General features: G+C 37.1%; 1 protein-coding gene across 3 annotated transcripts in view; it reads right to left on the reverse strand.

Annotated features, from left to right (window-relative positions):
• The window catches only part of arid3c (AT rich interactive domain 3C (BRIGHT-like)), a 67,278-nt gene extending 47,425 nt beyond the window's left edge, over positions 1-19,853 (reverse strand). Inside the window, exons 1-4 of one of the 3 annotated variants that reach the window (XM_049019238.1) lie at positions 19,834-19,853; positions 19,250-19,434; positions 16,130-16,780; positions 9,766-9,849 (exon numbers count right to left, since the gene is read on the reverse strand). In XM_049019238.1, the coding sequence (XP_048875195.1) occupies positions 9,766-9,849; positions 16,130-16,687 (642 nt within the window). In that variant the 5' untranslated portion in view covers positions 16,688-16,780; positions 19,250-19,434; positions 19,834-19,853. Of the gene's footprint in view, positions 1-9,765; positions 9,850-16,129; positions 16,781-17,456; positions 17,723-19,249; positions 19,435-19,833 lie in introns of those variants that run through there. The other 2 variants (XM_049019235.1, XM_049019237.1) reach the window with 2 other exon arrangements.
• Between the last annotated feature and the right edge of the window lie 721 nt (positions 19,854-20,574).

Below are 20,574 nucleotides of genomic sequence, written 5' to 3' on the forward strand. Positions count from 1 at the left end.
CTCTCTGAACTGGGCATTACTGACTTGGTATTTCAGTACTAGATACAAAAACAATTGTATTTGCCAGGTAGAGGTACAAAGCTGCTGTTATCTAATTCTTTAGTCCCAGAGATACCTTCTGTAAAGCAGCTTCCAGGCATGAAAATGTGTTTTATACTGAAAGCCCTTTTTTCATATATTGGCTATTTATGTTATTTGTGCTTAAATGCCGCCACAATTTGTTAGCTCTGCAGCTAAATGCTGGCCAGTGAACTGAAAAGAAATCAGGGACAAAACCAGCTTACAAGTTGTAAAACTTCAAAATGTAGAATTTTTTCCAGCCACCGTGCAAAGAGCCTGATGCTGAGCCTGGTATGTTATGTCCACCAAAGGCATATATTATTAGGGTGAGAAATCTCAATAACAACTTCAACTATAAAATTTTAAGTTATACAAATCTAAGTGTATCGACCTCTTACAAGTAACAAAATATTGAGAACATACAAAAGAACAGTCTGTTTTTATCCGTGCCTTAGTTTACCAGAATTACCAGTGAATTAGGAGGTCAGCATTTGGGAGCAGAAATTGTATTAGGTTAATCTAATTTATATTATAGATGGATGGAAGTCACGTAATAAATCAACCGACATATGGAAAATGGGACAAAAGGCTAGCAGACTGATGCATGTTTACAGCCTAATTCAATGATAACATCTGTTTTCACATCGCACAAAACCGTGAGGCAGAATTGTCTCATTAGGCAATACATCTGTCTTTTGACACAAAAACAAAAAGTTGTTTTTAATCATGGTGAACATGTCATTCCCATGCCTTGAGAGCACAACACAATCACACGAGAAGGGAGTACTGAAGAAAGGAAAGGACTATAATTGATTAAAGAAATCCTGCAAGTAGGATTAAAATTAAAGGAAAGGGTGGAGGGGGTTGGAAAGAGGATAAAGCTGGCTGGGGGAGGGAGGGGTTGGGGGGGGGTGCAGTTAAATTTATGACTCTCTGCCACATCAAAAAAGGGATGGTATTTCCTGTCTGTATACAGGCAGACAGGTCAAGTCACAATTGTGCATGCAGATGGAGAAGATATTACTGGAAACGACATCACTGTAGAAGATCTGAGAAACATGACATAGTACTGTCCATGTCACACTGTTAAATCTCATCTGTATTCCTGCACATAAGGGTTTGCTATACAAATTATTACTTAAAATAATGAAAACAACTGAAAATATATTTTGATGCAACGAATAAGTAAGTGATTCATTTGAAAAAATCATTCTGATTACAAAGAATACTGTGTAACATACTGAATGGATACTATATGTTACTGTTTTAATTTGCTATTGCATGTATAATAAAGTTTTAATGAACAGGCTACTCAAATGCAAGTCACAAAGATATTTTAAGCATGCATTTTTTCTATTTTTAAGTTGTGTTTTAGGGTTTCATTGCACCACAATGAGAGAAATTTATTTGCTAATATAATAACATTCTAATAATATTACAATCGTATACTCACGTTTGCTATTAATGTATATTGCAGCTGTTAAGGTATGTTATGATGTTATGGTAGGCCTGTAGTTACATGCTTCTTATGAATGTTCTACAAATACACTATGAAGGTGCAATTAATTTTTTACAAATGCATTACAAAAGCATTATGAAGTTGCAGCTAATATGAAGCATAACCAAAAATACATATAAAAACACAAATTTAGATTCTTAGGTCACTAGGTGGATTTCATCGTGTTAACCTACAAAGATGGATTTGACACTACAGACAAAGTGATGCCAAAGCAACAGCTAAGCACTAAACTGGTTCAGTCAAACTTGGTCTATCTATCTGCGACTTGAGAGTGAAAGATTCAGTATTAAAATGGGAAATGTTCTCGGCTCTTACAGAACATTACTCACTTAGTTATGGCTTTTGCTGACCTGTAGCAGATAATGAAACCACAGTTCAACGAATTGAAAAACTGACAGCTTTTTAAGTTCTGTTTAAATGTGTAATTTGCAATCTGTCAAGTCTGTGGTTTTTACACTATGATATCATAAGTTTTTGCAATGTACCATGTACAAAGTTTTTATATGTGAAATTTGAAAGCTCACTCTAGTGTGCCTCTTTTAGTTATAAGTGGAGAGATTACAATTAAATTATGCAGATAAAAAAAAAAGAAATTACATATTCCATTATGTCCAGTCAATGTATAGTATTTTAATTATTTAACCAGACAAATCCATTGTAAATATGTTGCAATTAATTATGAAGCAGCACTAAAAATATAATAGATTATGTGGCACAACTGCAAAGAAAGTCTGCCTGTTTATGCTGTTCTTTTTCTCTGCAACACCAAATCTGGAGAAGGAAAGATCATTGTTTCCATGTTGCACCAAATTGCTAAATTATTTATCAATAAAAATTTCAGAAAAATTTGTCATTGTGTCTTTGAGAAGAAGGGACCTGTGCAGTAAGTTAGGCTTTTAGGCGTTAAAGCTGGGCAGCTCTTATCGCACAATCTCACCCACTGATGCAATAAAACAATAAACTGGTGTGTTTTACACTTGATCTTATATGACCCCCACAGGACTCCAACTGACCACCAGAAAAAGAAAAGAAAAAAACACTAAAGAAATGGAGGTGAAAAACAACACCAGATATGTACATTTTCTGCTGTATGGTGTGATAAAGAAGATGCTGTATTACAGAAATACTTACTCTTTGTTGCCATTTAATCATATGACAAAAGTCCACAGTTTCCATAGAAGTGGTCTGATGTAACGACTGTGCAACTCACACAGATATTTCTAAATATGCAAATAAAAATGTGTTTTAATCTGTGCCCAAATAGCCAAGCAATAACTGAATTGAAAACATAATTAATGAGTGAATCAAGTGAAATAATGTTCTTCCTTATTTAAAATATCATGCTTGGCACACTGCTGTGATATCTGTTCAGGGAACTGTGTTAAATGACTGCACTGATCTATGTAACGCTTCTGGAATACTGGCCTCTTCAGTCTGGCTAATGCATGGTGTGGCTAATGCATGGTGTTGCTAAAACAGCAGCCTATTCTTGCTTCCAGCGAGACCCAGACAATCAGCCAGCTCAGCAATAACAACTGAAGCTGAGAAGAAATTGTATATATAACTTCATTTTTTTTAGGTTTTACAAGAGCTGTATTTCGGTTTATAATATTAATTTGAATGATTTTCACAAGCACTCCATGGCACATATTGTATATATAATTAATACATGTAGCAGGAACTTACATAAATAACTGCACTGTTTATTGCAACTGCAAACCAGTGGTCAGTAGAGTTCCCAGTGCCGCTCTGTTCTGCAATGGAACATTTATAAAAAGAGCTGACATATCAAACACCCAGCGGGAAACAGAGTGGCAACTGAAAGTGATTTTTCAAACTGCCCTATCATCACCGTCCAAACACTAACACAGCAAGCCTTCAGTAGCCAGACCATTTCAGCATTATTACCAACCCCAGGTCACTGTCACCTATTATCAAGAATTTTTTTTATATTTTATTTTTCACATTAAAGATTATCCAGGACAGTTACTCAATGTATTTCAGTAAAGGGGTCGGGAAAGCATTTTTTTCGGTTTTCAATTGTAAAACGCTTTTATATAAATGTACTATTGTATATTTATTTAACTGACTGATAGATAATAATTCTTCCTTTTTCCTCATCAAATATAGTTAATGGCAAGTAACAGACACTACACAATTACACCCAAGACTAATAATCAGATTTTTATATCAACTGCTAATAATTGATTAGTAAATTTCCCACTTTGTCACTATGTTTCTATAGTAATATTACAAGAGAAATGCAATTAAATTTAGCCGATGACTTGGAGCTTCCATGCTGAGAATAATATGCCCAATTTGCACTCCACAGCACCACATAATGATGCTTTTTATATAGCAACTGTGTTGAAAACCCATGAGCTGTCAGCAGTATTTGTATAGCTAGGCTATATGTGGGTGAAAGGTCATCAGATTCGGCTCATGCTAAACAGAAAAAAAGCATCAGCAAGCCCATGTTAGATGTGGCAGTGCATAGTGAAAGGGGATCATGTTTCCTGGGCCGAATTCTTAAAGAGACAGCATTGGGTGGAGACGAAATGGACATTACATATAGACATATATATCAGAATATACAACAAGCCATTTTTCCCAAATTAAAATGCACATTAGTATGTGATGCACATTTATGTTTAAAATCCAAACAAAGGATTTGTATAGAAACTTTTATCCAAACATAAAGCTGAATTTGTTAAAAATATAAAGTATAAAAGGCGATGGATAATGAAACATGTTATTGTTAGTTATTCTGGCAGCGTCACACAAAGTCAAACGCCCATTTGCCAGGTAACCAGGCATTCACACCTGCAAACATTATTCAAAACGTCTGATGTACCAAAACCCACATATAACACCTTGAGCCCGTGCAGACGGCCAGTCTCGTTCTAGTCATATGATACAAATGTTTATAACCTTAGGATCACCCTTGTAACAAGTAACACAGCCTCCCAGCCAATAACAAGACCACTTTATTCTAACCCTGAATGGCTCCTAAATTATATGGGTCTCTATGGTCTTATATATTCTTGGCTTGAACAACCTTTGTGCAGCAAGCACTTCGATACAATTCATACATCATTAATTAATAATGGGTACAAAATGAAACAAATTTGTCTTGTCAATTCGGCAGAATATGATGATCCTGTGAGATAGTCTAATCACCACATCTCAGCACTACTTCCATTTATGCTCATTAGTTTAATTTACTTCACTTTATATTTTCCCTCCTGCTGCCATTCCAAACAGTTTGGCAAATCATTTTTCATCATGCTCCACTCCTGTTTTTAAGGGTACAAAATAAATGAATATGCGGTGGTAGTAAAGATTCTCAAGCTGATTCAAGTGCAGTCTTTTACGGGGCCGCTTTAGGACAATGACTGTATCATTTTGAAGACTCCGGAGAGCAACTTTGGCTGTGTGTCTCTGGTCATTATCCTTCAAAAAGTTAACTCCGTTTCAGTCCAAAGTCTTGGCCGACGCATAATTCAGTTAAGTATTTTTCTTTTTTTATTATTTGAGAATATGGTCTTTCAAAAATTTGATAATGCCCTTTTGCTAACTCCATATATCTTCACAAATACTTTCTTCTTACCACTGCATCATAACGACCAAATTCTTGAAGTACCTGGTCTATTTTTGACCACTGGGCAGTGTCTCCCGTTGTCGCCATGGAACCCCGATTTTCATAGCTGTCATTGGTTTCTTGGTTGCTTCCCGGCCTCCTGCCTGGATTCCCCAGCTGATCACTTTGGGAGGAAGGGCTACACTAAGTATGTTCACAAGGGTGGCCATACTCTTTCTATTTATCATCATTAACTTGCACTACAATTTGAGTTCATACTTTTTATACTGCTTTCTACAATTCAGATGCTCTTGGAGATGCTCTAACTTCTCTGATTTTCTTAGATTTTAGATCTTAGTTCTTGAAGCAGAAAACTATGAACTTCAAAAATAAACACAAGCATTTCCCCCATTCTATAGTCCTTATGATTATCCAGATTTGTAAGAAACATCGGAGAAATTTACTACAGTTGCAGTCAATGGTTCCATTTTGTTTGTTTCGGTTTATTTATTTAAATCAGAATGGCAGCCTTACAAAAGGCATACCGAGAACGCTAGAAATAACTGACATTATGTCTGTAGATTTAGTCTCACAGAAAGACCTCCTTCTGGTATTTCTACCAGAAATATTATCTTTTCAGTCATTTTTGGAATGTAAAACAAAAACTTGAACAAATGCAGCTCCACTAAAGAATTCTTTGTTTGATAACATTTATCAAACAGAAATATGTTTCAGATATTTTCACTTTTAGTGCCCATATCTCCCAAAAGACAGTCACCAAGAGTTGTATTATCTATGAGACAACAAGGGGATAAAAAAAACAATGAAATATTAAAAATATTAATAAATCTAAATTAATATTTGTTTTATAATATGAGATATGCATGTTACAATTCCGTATTTTAAACACAAAAATAATGTATCAATACAGGTAGTATATAGTGACTATATATAGCAATATATAAATATAGATTTATATGAAATATATATGAGACACATAAGAAACACACACATTCACAGATATTTGAATACGAACGTGTGTGTGTGTGTGTGTGTGTGTGTAAGCAGGTATACCTATCCTTATGCGGACACAATGTCCCCATAACGTGATAAATATCCGTTTTTTTCCCTTATGGGGACCCGGAAATCGGAAAACTCTTTTTTTTAAAAAATCAGTGACTACTATGAAAAAATTAAAAATGCAAAAACTCTTGTATTTTGCTTGGTTACTTATGGTTATGGTTAGGGCAGGGTGGGGGTTAAGGTTGTCACAGTTAGCGTTAGCATTTTTCCCATAGAAGTGAATGAGCAGGCCCCATAAGGATAAGTATACCCTGCGCGCGCGTGTGTGTGTGTGTGTGTGTGTGTGCGTGTGCGTGTGCGTGAGGAAATACGCTAAATATAATGCTATCCAAACCTAAGCAAAAATAAGCAATATAATTTGGCAACCTTTGGTTTCACAGGAATTAGTAAACACAAATAAATGTTCACTAAATTTTCAACCCCGTATATGAAATATATAGCCTGTTAACCAAATGTACGTCCACCTTCCAGCACCTCATGGTAATGAAAACACCTCACATTCTGACTCCCCTTCTTCCTTCACAAACAAAATGAAGAATGTGGAGGAGGAGGGGCAAGGAATGGTGCTAAGGGCAATATGTGAGCAAGTGTGTGTGTGTGTGTGTGTCTGTGTGTGTCTGTGGGGGGGGGGGTATGTATATATTACATTGCAGGGAGCAAATTTCCCCAAAATGAAATAAAAACCTGTTATTTTTCACCTTGTGGGGACCTAACTGAATATTCAAAAGACTGCAGTCAAAACACTAAAAATGACAAAAATCTTGTTTGGTTACTTATGGTTAAAGTTAGGGCTGGATAGGGATTAGGGTTATGGCCAAAGATATGAATGGAGAGTCCCCATAGGAATATGGATATGTGGACTGTGTGTGTGTGTGTGTATGTGTGTGTATGTGTGTGTTTGTGAATTAGGTTTGTATTATTTTGGGGGGGACCAAATGTCCCTATGTCAAATTTAATGCAATGTTCAAACATCTGATTTTTTTCACTTTGGACTGAGTTTTTTTACTTATAAAATGAAATTAAAGTAGCAAGTATTAAACATTATTCATGCCAATGACACATTATTTATGTCAGAAATCAGCTAGCTGTTGAGACAATGTTTGTGCTTTGCTGTTGTTAAGCGGCCAAAGAATCTACCTTGAAAAAAGAACATATACTGATCTAGTTATTATAAATGCATTCTCTCAGCATACTTTGCCTGTCAAGAAGCAGATACCATAAAAGACAGATGTTCTACAGAATCAATGTCAACCAATAACTTAACCGGCAAAGAATTAAAGAAATTTAATGGCCCTCATCTTGGCTACTGGGAAATTCACTTGCCTGGTATGTGAATGTGAAACGCACGTGTGGGTTTCATCAATACTCAGCTCCTTGTAAAAACCTTTCACAATCAGTATTCATATTTTATGTTTCTGTTGTTCTGTGATTTGAAATGATCTCATCAATAAGCAGTCTCTCTAGACATGCATTATATATTTAGACTCTGGTTGCTTCTTAAATGTTTTAAGTGTATAAACTGTGTAAGTCACAGAAAACAGCACAATGGTAGCACACATAGAATGCATATTTTAATCAGTCAGGTTTCATTCCAAGTGGAGGAATGCAAAATAACATCTATGCACATTATTAATTTGTCTCAGAGGCAACTACAACATCCGTGTTAGGCAACAGAACAATTTCACCGCGTCCATTGACAACATGGCTGGAAGAATGCACGGTTTAACTATACTCAACAATCTGAACATATACCACTCTTTCTGTCTGTAAGGAATTGGAAGTTCTAGGCATGCAACATGCTTTTATTTCGACAAAACAAAACTACAAAAACCTTTAAGTAATTATTTTACATATTTAAGTTGCTGGTACCACTGTACAATAAGGATTCCTTTTTCACTTATAAATGGTAGTAACTCATTAATATGAAAAACTGTTATAAGTTGTTTATAATTGTCTATTAATGATTTACAAAGTGTTATAACCTAATTAATAACCTGATTATAAACCATTCATAAATCCTTCATAAGGGTATTCTTTCTGCAAAGTGGTACCAAAAAATTCAATGATTTGCCACTATTTACTGCATTATATTATAACGGAATATAACATATATTTTGTAGTCTAAAATTGAAGAAAATCCCTTACATTATACACATTTACCACTCAAACAGATATTTATAGAAGTATGCCTTGTTTCAAAACATTACAAGCAATGAACACCTTATACTCTCACTTACGTTGTAGAACCGCGTGAGTGACGCCATTTACAGAGTAACTACTGTGTCTGCTTTTGTTATCCAAAGAAAACAGACCTTCCTGAATCACAGGAACTCTGCCTGAAATACACTCACACAAATCACACAAAACCTCTGTGTCCTTGCCTTTTACACGCATAAGATTTGTGTATTACCAAGTACTGCGTATAACATCCACTTTCATATTTTCTTTTAACTTTATATGAAATGAGAAACTATACGCAACTAAATGTTGCAAGGATAAATACTGGAGACACTTCAATTTTGAGTTTCACTCACCATAACAACAAATATCTCACATTTTATGTCATAATTGATTATACATCCTAACTGCAGCAGGAAAAGTGACAGACCTCTAATCAAACATCTCAAAGATCACCCCACAGAGGATTAATAAGGACATCCTTTTATGATGTTTGCTTAGGAACCGTGTCTGTTTTTTTGATGTCTTCTTAATGTTGTAGTACAGGAATACAGATTTATACAATTCCTAGCCAAACTACAGTCAATTAAGTGACTGTAAACCATAATTTTTAAAAGCTATAATTCTATTTTTACTATAATTACTAAAGAAACTTGAAAACTATAATTTCCTAAGCTGAAGCAGGAGATTCTTTAGCAGGTTGAGAAAACAAGCAGGGAAAGCAATCGGTGTAGTTTGCAGTGTAGGGGGTCACAAATGTTCCTTCAAATCACCAAGGAATTCTGTGTTTGATTTACCCTTAGACACCATTCCCAATCAAGAGAAGGCTTCAGTTTTTTATATTTAAGTTCCAGAAATGACAAAAAGCATGTGCATCAAAAGACTGATTACGACACTAATGGTTTCAAAATATCCTATGATTATGCGTAATTTGAAAATAAAAATAATGAATGTTTCCTTGATAGACTACAATGGAAAAGCCCCTGACTTCTGACAAACTGAGCACTAACACTATATTTCTGCATCTCATTGAAAGTCATTAGCAGGAAAAGTGGTGATGATTTCTGCCAGCTATTTCAGGAAACGGCGCATCATTACTGCAGCTCTGCAGCATTCGGGCTATACACCCTTCAACATTTAAAATCATTCTGGGAAATTCACTGACGTGGCTATCAGGCTTTGTTCCCCAAGGGGCATCACATTTCAGCATTACAGCTGACCTAAACTGTCAGATCAACTGTTGGTGTTTGAATGCCTCTATCCTGCCTTGGGATATCCTGGGACGGCACATCTGTGAGTAACATGGGCTGTGATGGGATCACAGGAAGGGAGCGGGATTACTGACCTCCTGAATCAAAGACGAAGAGCCACTACCGACACTGAAACTCCCATTTCCCGGGTCCCTCCCAGGGCCGCTCAGTTTTCCTGACTGAACACATTATAAAGGGCACAGATGACAGGCTTTAATGACAGCAAATCACTGGAGACAACACCTTAGCCAGCTGTGCAAAAGAGTCACTACACATGAAACCCTTTTCATTTTTCACAATTCTTCAAGTTAAAAATATAAAACACATAGCAATCATATTTTCTACATAACTCAAAGAAATCATTGTAAACTTACCCAAGACAACCCCTGCTGAGTTCTTTAGTTGAAAAGACAAGAATCATTTGAGAGTTAATACAGCTACCTAGCATCACAGCTAATGCTATCTGTATGCTTTCCATCACGGGCTAACCACAGTAATTTTTAGGTTTACATGTAAAGGATGTATGTTACGTTTCTGAATTACAATTAACACAATTACTAACCTTATAAAATGCCTAAACCAAACCCCAACACGACATTTCAATTAGAAAGCAACCAGGAGATCAGAGAAGGGTCAACAGACATGATCAAGAAGCAGTAACGTCTGACCAGTCACTCCTATATTAGGTATAATTACTTCCTCATTATTTTGAGCCAGATTAGCCTGACTTTTCACTTTACCCACCATTTTAGTTAAATTCTCTCCAACCTTAGAAATTAAATATATAACCATTTTAGAACATTATTTTATTTTAGATTATTGCATTTCAGAGTAAAATCACTTAATGGTTTAAAAAATAAAGTTACACAGGTGTATTCCAAGGTATTTGTTGGATCTAACAGAACGATTATATGAAAAATAAAAATAACTTAAATAACAAATAACACAAAAAGACTGGAGAAACAGAGAGGTAGTATATACAGTATGCCTAAAATATCCCAAGTGTTTTTCTAAGAGGTTACACGCTAGTTTCTACAGTCACAGCTTTCCTTACTAATGTCCTTCCTTTCTTTAATACTGAATAGCAGTTTAGTAAGTGATTACGGAATTTCTTCAGGCAATAAGAAGTGCCTCATTAAATTTGAAGTGATCTCACCTGCAATAACATTCAAACATAAAAAAAATATTTTGTGGTATATACACCGATTGCTGTTCCTCTAAAACTACAGCTGGCTTTTTAATAGTTACGAATAACGCCAAAAAAAATTTAATTAAGTGTTAGGCAAAGAGGGCAATACACAAGAATATTTATTCAGCTGCAATGAAGCTATGTCTCTACATTTTGTTTTCCACCCTCCTCTGGCTGAAATAAGTGAGAGGCAAATCACCTACGAGAACCAGAAGCTACAGCAGCCAGATAAATCCCCACGCCACCGCGCCGCCTCCGGAGGAAATGAAGTTCCGAGCGATAAAAGAAGCATCAGGCGAGGAAAGATCAGCAAGGCCCAGATTCCATCCTGTGGACCCAAGTGGAGAAACACTCACCAGTGACAGCAACGCATGCCGAATGGGCTTACGAGTGACCCCCGCCCACAGATGTCTGCAGATGGAACAGCAGGCTGAGCAGTAGACCGCTTACCCCATCTCTATCAAAGACCTTTTGTGCTCCAAACAAACAAACTCCTTTTTGTGCAAAGTAATGCCAATGTTTACTCCTGTTTTGAATGGATATTTTTACCAGACGCTAAACTGGGCCAGTTTATGAATCATAATACCCTCTATTTTAATGAGACATCTTACAGATCTTGACTTGCCAAGTTGTTGCAATGTGTCATTAGTGTGTTACTACATGAGATCTGTTATTGGATACTTGTACTTCAGATTTTCCAGATGTTCAAGATGAAGACAAACTGAAACATTTTTGTCTATGGGAATAACTCCTTTTCACCTGCCTGATACAATTAAACAGTCCTTCTCAAAACCTCAAATGCTGTGGTGGGAAAATCTTGGACAATGATGGCATTATGTTCCAAAGCTCTAAATATCCAACACTAGCCAGACTAATACACTCTATTTTCAGCATGCCAGTCATGCAGAATAAGCAGTTGTACAAGTACTTTCTCTCCACAATCCATGCATCATACACACTGTACATACTTATACACACTGTCTGAGGTTCTCTGTGTGTTTTCTGGTTTCTTTCAGTTCTCTGCAGTTGGGGTGTCAAGCACAAGATACAAATGACAAATTTCCATGCAGCAAAAGAGGGCTCCTTTTCTGCATGCTATCATTCCAAAGTTTTAAAGGCTGAAATATCATTAAAACCAAACTAGGTTAAAGGGCCTTTTAAAATCTCCTCTCTTTTATTGATCACAAGTAGCTGTAAAAGTGTTAATATTAAATGTGTCGCATAACATGAGGTCTAGTGTAACATGTACGATAAGCACTGTATGCATGCTGTTTATCCTTATTCCAACTAGAGAGCTAGCATGGTATTGTTTGGCAAACATAAGTTACTGGTCCAGTCACTCTTGTTTTATATCTTGCTGATCACTGAAACCTACAAAAGACCCACAGATAATTTAAGAATTCTAATGTGTACAGTGAGGTAGGTTTGTCCAACCAGGTTGTTCACATTTCCCACCCTGCAAAACAGGCAGTCCCCAGATTACAAACAAAATCCTTTCCCTAAGTCACTCTTTAAGTCAAGTGAGTAGATAAGTCAGTAATCAATAACACAATACACAATAATAATAATAATAATAATAATAACAATAAATAATGTATATATGGTACTGTATTGAGCCAACAAACCACTGAAACTATGCAATGTTTTCATGAGCGTCACGAAAGAGTGTGCGTGTTAGTTATTACAAAACATTGTATTTAACCCGGTCTTTCTGTATAATAGGTTTTACTTCAGGCCGTTCATATATACAAGTTGTTTGCAAGGTGGACATTCTTAACCTGGAGATTACCTGTACACGCATCCAGGTAAAGCTTGGCCTCAGAGCATGATTAGCCATTTTCGTAGCACTCAAGGAGCCCAACAAAGGCATGATTAGTCTACCTGGTATAAGATTTTAACGAGTAATCTTCCAGATAAAGGAACAGATTCCAAACCAACAGGGTCACAAAACACCGATGTCTTATAAAGAACATTGACTGGGGCTACAAATTGCACAAATAGAAAGAAAATAATGGGATTTAATAAAGTGTGAAATCTCTGACCTGAGTGTTACTTCTGGACCAAAGCAACCCCATATTCCTGAGGTTTTGCTGTTGGCTGCTTTAACATAGCACATAGTTGTACATTTTTTAGTTTTAGTTCCACAGAGCAGGTCAATTAAGAATTCCAGAGTACCACGTTTTAGCCTCTCTGTTGAGTTTTGTGAACAAATACAACTTGTTTGAAGTAACATAGGCCCCTCAAATCAATTAGTACAATATCAGAAAATGAGAACTATCATCCAAAAGGCAACACGGCAGATCTAATGAACTGGCACTTTCAGACACTGCCTTTGAATAAAGGTAATCCTCACACACGCTGCTTTCCCTCTCATTTCACTGCATAACCAGCGTGGTCCGCAGAAGTCTGTGGTTAACCACAATGAGAGCCTCTCAAAAAATTAAGTGAGGAATATCAAGAACATCATCCTGTAAACAAGAACTCTAAAACAGCCTGCCCTGAGAACAACAGTGCCTGACCTGTAGGTCAAAACAGTAGGTAACCTGTCAATTATTTAGTAACAATGACAAAAAAATGTACAATACCCAACTGATCCTGCACTGGATCAAAAGCCAGCAGTGAACTGGTTCAGTACCTTCATTGAATATCAAAACAAAGCCTCTTCTGTGTAATTAAAAATTTAACATTAGCCTAGGGAGTGGTTTCTAAACAAGCTGGCCCACTTCTCTGTTAATACTGAAGTTAGTGCATACAATGGTATTAAAGGAAGACCTGGACAAAAGTGTTTTTTTCAGCACAGCTATTTGAACCCTGCACAACAGCACCAGTTTGCCGAATACAAAAAAGACACACAGGCATTATCCATAACACTTGTAGTGACGCGACACCTAAAGCAACCAGTTAAAAGTAAATTCCAGCTGTCAGAGTCGTGCTAATGCAACCCCCCAGATTTGGGTGGAAGCTGTTCCCCATATGGGGAATTTACACCATGCGCATTTTATCTTCTCAAGGCTCCATGCTGTGCGGCTTGTTGGACCCTTAGAGGGATTTACATGGGAGACCCAAAGGAAAGATGACGCTCAAAAGCATGAAGATGGTGAAGCTCCCAGGTTAGCCTGTTGTCACCCCTGAACCTCTCTGCTTTCTTGTATGTACACAAGCGCCAATGGCATAAAAAGAATCAATGCTTTTCGAGCCACCCGTGGGAGGGTTAGGAACTATTGCAGCACATAACAAAGACAAAACAAAGACATTAAAACAATGGACCATCCTTACTATTCATTGTCAAAACCATTTTGACCCTGAAACTGCCATCAGATAATTTTTTTCTGACATTTCACCAAATAATTATTTTTTGTTATCACTGCCTGACCATATTAGGTAATTACGTCAACCATCTCCAGTGAAATAAGGTGAACTTATTTGGAAAACAGTAAAAGAGCTCATTTTTATACAAAATCCTTTGATGCCCAGTTAAGATGACACTGCTGTGACTAAACGAGAGGTAAAGCCAAGCTTCTAGCTTTCACATAGAGCGATATGAGTTAGAACAATGACAGCAAAATATTGTGTTAAAATGCACTTAAGAGCAGGTCGTTGTGCACCAAGGCACATTTCCCAATTGGATAGGTCTGCTTATGCCGCATTTCCCACATGCGCATTTACGCCTGACTGTATGTGCTGTGCAGGAGTGCAGCGAGGAGGGGGCGGGGTGTAGGCATTCTGCTTCGTAATGCTCTGGCTAGCTGCCGACACACTTGGCTAGAGAAGGAGATCCCAGGATTTTTGGGTGTGAGCCAGTCTGGAATGCTCCCAGTTCCAACTTCCTGCACTCTTGCCAGCTTTACACATCTTCGTGTGTTTTTTTTTTCTCCTGAGACTGAAGGGCAGTCCTTCATGAATGAAATTCACCCCAGGCGAGTCGGCTGTCCCTACTTTCCCATTTTTTTGCCAGCAGATATGGCCATAAATATAAAAAATATTATCCGTTGTCTCATTGATACATTAATTAATGTATTTTCAATAAAACAACAAATGGATTCAAGTCTGCAATATATCCTAAACATATACTCTTTTTTGGTTTCCACCTGCTTTTTTTCATGCAGATTTCTAGCCATTATAATACTTAAATTTGTCACGATGATTCAATTAATTACTGGAAATATCTGATTATCTAGAAAGCTATCTTGTTATAACTTGTATGTCAGATTAATATACAATTTCCTGATGTAATTAAGAAAATGGAATGAACCATACCATTATGTAATCAATTTTATGCTACTTCACAAAATAATGCTAAACTTATCCCTTACTATTGTCAGATGTACACCTAAAGTAAATTGTGAATATATTTAGAACCTTGGATGTGAATACATTATTTTTATATACAAAATTCACATTCTGCACAGCAGAATACTGATTCTCCATTCCTAATCTAATTTAACACTGGTGACTAACTTTATTTGTTGCTTTAACATAATCATACTGTAAAAGATATAATCACACAATCCTCTTCATATTTTCAGTAAAACATATTAAGGGAATTTATATTTTTTTAAAAACTGCAAAAATCAAAACTAAAATATAATATTACAACTCAACTTCACTATGTTAATGCTTTCAGTCATTTCAATAAAGCCATTTCTAACTGACTAAAAAATGGGGTCATATATACTGTTTTCCTGATATCTTCACGTAAACATAACATCCCAGTGAAATCAATAAATAATAACAGTCCTGTGTAAGGTATTGCAAAGCACTGGTTTTAAGCTGAGTTATGAAGGAGACAAAACACCTTGCGACTCAAAACATCACTCTCTTCACAAACATCTAACATTAAGGAAATGCACAAGTTGTTTGCCTAAACAATAATGCTTTGACAAAACTGCAATCGACTCTACCTACACCATGCAGTGACTAGACGGAAGACGCACGTACTACTAACACATTACTGTATAACGTATCACTAATTTAATTAAGTACTAATAAGTCAAAGTTTCGTGTCCTAAATGTCACAATATGGTAATAACTTTAGGGTTACAATATGCATTTAGGAGTTGAGCAAGATGCCACAACTAGATCTACTAATATTAACCGTACTCTTAAATGCTATCAATAAGTTGCGTACGTAACTTCTGAGTGAATATAGTGTAGAACTGGAACTAATACTGAGCAGTTAAGGAAAAATATATTTGGTTTCTGTTTATTATCAGAAATAACTGTATTGCCTATTTTAGATTATAAACATGTAGACCTTGCAGCAGACGTACCTGTTTGAACTGCTCCTCGTATGTCCAGTCGTGTTGCTGCAGATGTCCGTGCGGCGCCTCTCCTCCGGGGCTCTCGGACTCCCTCGGTGCAGGATAAGACGCCTGACCGATCCTGGGCTGCGAGTGCCCGGCGCTCTTATTTTGTTCTCGCCCGCCTTCACTTTGGTGTGAATGATCGGCTTGGCAGTACGACTCTTCCTCTTCTCCGACCCGGTCGTCTTCCAGTTCGTCTTCCTCTATATCCCGATCGTCGTCTTCTATGTCGCGACTGCGATCCGCTTCATCGTCGACATCGGAGTCGCCCGCCTGTTGCCTGTTGCCCGTGCGTTGGCAGTGATGAGCGGAGCTTGCGCCCGGGTACGCTTCGGGATATCCCGCAGTGAACGAGCCCTGGACCGCTGCCTGGAAATGACGGAAAGACGGGGCTTGTTGCTGGATCCGTGCCTTCACCATGGATCTTATTTCTTTCTCTTTCTCGGCTTGCCGGAGTTTTTCTTCCAGGGCCAGGCGCGCAGCCTGCTGCTTCTGGAGGTTTTCCATGACCGCTTCGAGCTTCATGCCGCCGCCTGACGAGTGGGACTGAGCGCCTGGGAAGTGGCCGTGTGCCGAGGCTAACAGAGGGAGGCTGTTCGCCGGGGAGAAGGCTGCCTGCTGTACGTGCACACGAAAAAAGACAAGTGGAAATACGTGAATCGAAACGAAAGGATTAAAAAAAAGTCAGAACTGTTACAGAAGTACACAATAGCGGGATATTGCTGTTTTCAAAATAGGCTATTAAACTGATAGACAGACTGCTTTAAACTAGTAATGGTAAATAGAGTGGCGAGGGCTATATAGTAAAACATTAAATTAAATATATGCTCGCAATATGGTTTAGTAATAAGTTTCCAGATGTGTCCTACGTGATATCTTTATTAAGTCTTATTTCTCGTGTAGTCTGCATTTTTTAAGGTAATAAAAAGACTAAATATTACTGAACTGTGTGGGCTAATCTTTAAAAATATGCTATCTATTCATATAATTTCCGTCGAATTGCTCAACTGAATACCTCACAGAACGAAGAAAAAATGCTCCAGTTAAGAAATGTAAAGTTTGTATTATATATTTATATCCAAAATAATTACGTAGCATACGTGTAACGTAGCCTATACATGTGTATGTAAGGTAAGGTCAAAAATAACATTATATTTAAACGCTTTTATTCGCTACTTTATTTATACTTGAATAATAAGTATGTGAAATTAGATTGTCCTAATTATAAAACTACTTCCCAATGAATGTACTTATAGTATTCCTCTATGCCCAGGATGAAAGAATGGAAACTTACCAACGCGGATTTTGTTGCTATAGCGGCGTTATCAACCATGCTTCTCGTTTAGTTGAAACTATAAATTGATATTTATGCTGCAGTCCCTTCTTGAAAGTTAAACGTGGACGTGTCTCTGAGCTCAGCGATCCTTCACCGAGCAATTAAAAAAAAAAGAAAACAGTCTTCGAGCCCTGGAGGGTTTAGCAACAAGTGGCAGCCGAAGCCAGAATGACCTCTTCTGGCGAGAGATCAGCCCTTCCGCTCCCATTTGCTAACAACACGTCAATTGAGTGATAAAAAGAGAGGGCAGGGTTTACTGACAGACTGGGAAATACAGTTGATCAAGATGGGGCTCTCATTCTGGAATAAAGTAGCCCACTCAGCTACAGTAGCCCACTGTAGTTAAAGGCTGGGATTTTGGGAGTCTACAAATAAATAAATAAGACAAAACTCCTCATTATGTAATGAATATGAGCTGTGAAATTTTGTTGTACACGGTTTTATCATTTAATCAATTAAATTCAAAATTTTGAAAAATTGAATGGTGGTTCATCCTACATATACGCTAGTATTGTTTATAGTTATTCGTATAATTTTTTTCAAATATCTGTATTAAAAAATTTGCCTCTGTAAATGACGTACTTCAAAAAAAAATTTTAAATACATGTTTCTTTAATTGAAACTTCTGAACAGCTCGAGGAGAAAGCGTTGCTTAATACGTATAGTGCCATGTATAGCTCAAACGTTTTTAATGCATTACACAGGATATCACAAAGACAGCCCCGCTTCCTCCTCCTTTTGAGTCTTAAGTCTTTTAACACATCTGTTGTCTTGCTTGTCAGTGGTCTCCATTTCACGAACTGACAAATTACCCAAGAACTGTAGTAGAGCTAGGAGCAGTAAGCAGCAGCAGCAGCAATAATAATAATAATAATAATAACAATAGACACAAGTAAACATGAAAGTTTTATTACAATATGATGTAAAAACAATTGGAGAATATATAAGCTGTATCTTTTTCTTAATGTTAGCAGATTTCTTTAAAATCATCACAAAAGTAGTACACTTTGTGACACTCAGATCTATGGTATGGTATGGTATGGTATGGTATGGTATGGCATGGTATGTCAACTTCATTGCTATCTGTTTATTGACATAATTAATAAAAACCAAAATGAACATTTAAAGGAATTACAAAAGAAATTTTATATCTGAAATTATATATGTTGCTGTTTTGTGCTGTAAAATTTATTCCAAGTACTCCAATTTCCTGCAGTCCCAAGACAGGCAGTTAGTCTAATTGACTTCTCTCAGTTGCCCGTGGTATGTGATTGGGTGTGTGTGCCCAGCAATGAACGGCCAAACTGTTTCGAGGTGCGCTCTATGCTCCTTTCTATTGGTTATAAATTGGATATTTCGTAGATTTCAGGTGAAACATGTTGCAATGACTCCTTCAGTTTAACTGTCTTCATAGGGATATGGATGTGCACATATCACCTGTCTTTTTAGTTTTTACTGCATTATTCATTCTATAGGGCATACTTGTATCCAAGGCTCACAGTATGGCTTACGGTTCTTACATAATTGGTACAGAGATAACTCAGATTAAGCACCTTGCACCGTACATGAAGCAGCACAGCAGTTTGCTCAGTCTTCGACATCAGGTTACAACACTTCGGTCATAGGTCTTAGCTATTATGCCGCCTGCCCCCGCTGTGTCTTGTATTAATATGTCATTCCGCCTCAGCAGTCCGCTCTTGATGCCCCCTGCCCTGAACTGTCCATTTCAGCAGAAAAAAATGGAAGCTTACCTTAATAGTAAGAGGGTTTCTTTTTTCTTCTTCTTCTTTACTGTTCCCTCAGGCACAGGCAGCCAGTTGTCTGAATCAATGTTCTGGGACAGCACTTGTGGCAAACTGGCTGGGGGAGGGGGGCTTGACACGTCAGGTCTTGTTTTCAGTTCCCCTTAGTTTAGATTGGAGAGCTGCTTCTATCCCTATTTGCAGAAGGAGAACGTTGCCTCCTGTTTGCACTTCAAGAGAGTGTAAAAGCGTGCAAGGACCTCCGACCCATGGCACCCACCACTAACATTCTTCATCTGCTTCAGCATTCCATGCAGATATAGTGTCAGGCCACATAGTGAATTAAATTGGAAGTTTTATGCTTTTTCTTTTAGCTACTCCAAAACGCTTGTTTGTGAAACCCACGAACACCAGCATTAACACAGTGATTAAAGCTTTGGAGCTGGCAGGGTTCTGTAAAGCATGCTTAACTGTCTAAGAATATAAATTCCGGCATTGTAAATAAGGACAACTGAATAAACATGGAACAGATTTGTAGGAAACCCTGTAAATATCTAAGTTATAACTGTTAGAATAAAGAAACAGACACTCACCTTTAAGTATTACTAGAATCTGCATGGCTTTTTTGTTGGATGTTTTAGCAATTTACTTGCAAGCACTATAAAAATAAAGTTAATTTATTACTAAGATTTTCACAAATGGCTAACATATTTAGCATCTAGTTAGCTACTAAAGTAACAAAAAGTTAACGTTTTACCATAGAAGTTTGCCATTACATTCTGCATTTAATAAAATGTGCAATAATTTTATTTTGAAAATACTTCGTTCAGCAAAACATTTACACAGAAACTTGCAGATTAATCATTACTAAATAAGTATTTTACTCTTATATTAAAAATAAAATGTACAGTAATTGAAAGTTCACTAGTATCCCATTTGCTTCCAGCTTCCTGGAATGAGCCGCACACTCAATGGGTAAGCAGCCATGGATGATACAGTAGGTGTATGTACAGTACAGGTATGAATGGATGGATGGATGGATGGATGGATGGATGGATGGATAAATGGATGGAGGAAATTTAATTTGTCCTAAGTAGGGTCACACGGGACTTATATGGGAAGCTACATTCACAAAACATGGAATAACCCAGGAAGGGGCACCAACCCATTTCAGAATGCAGACACATTCACACCTACAGACAATTTAAAAATTCCCCCTGGTATCTGTAACTGTAACCTTGTGTATGTCTTACTTTCCATGTCTTAAGATGTCATTTATATCTTGTATTCCCCATACTGGGAATATAAATGCTTTTGTTACCAAAGACATTAAC

The sequence above is a fragment of the Brienomyrus brachyistius genome, chromosome 7 (assembly GCF_023856365.1).
Source record: "Brienomyrus brachyistius isolate T26 chromosome 7, BBRACH_0.4, whole genome shotgun sequence".
In the NCBI taxonomy this organism is placed as follows: Eukaryota; Metazoa; Chordata; class Actinopteri; order Osteoglossiformes; family Mormyridae; genus Brienomyrus; species Brienomyrus brachyistius.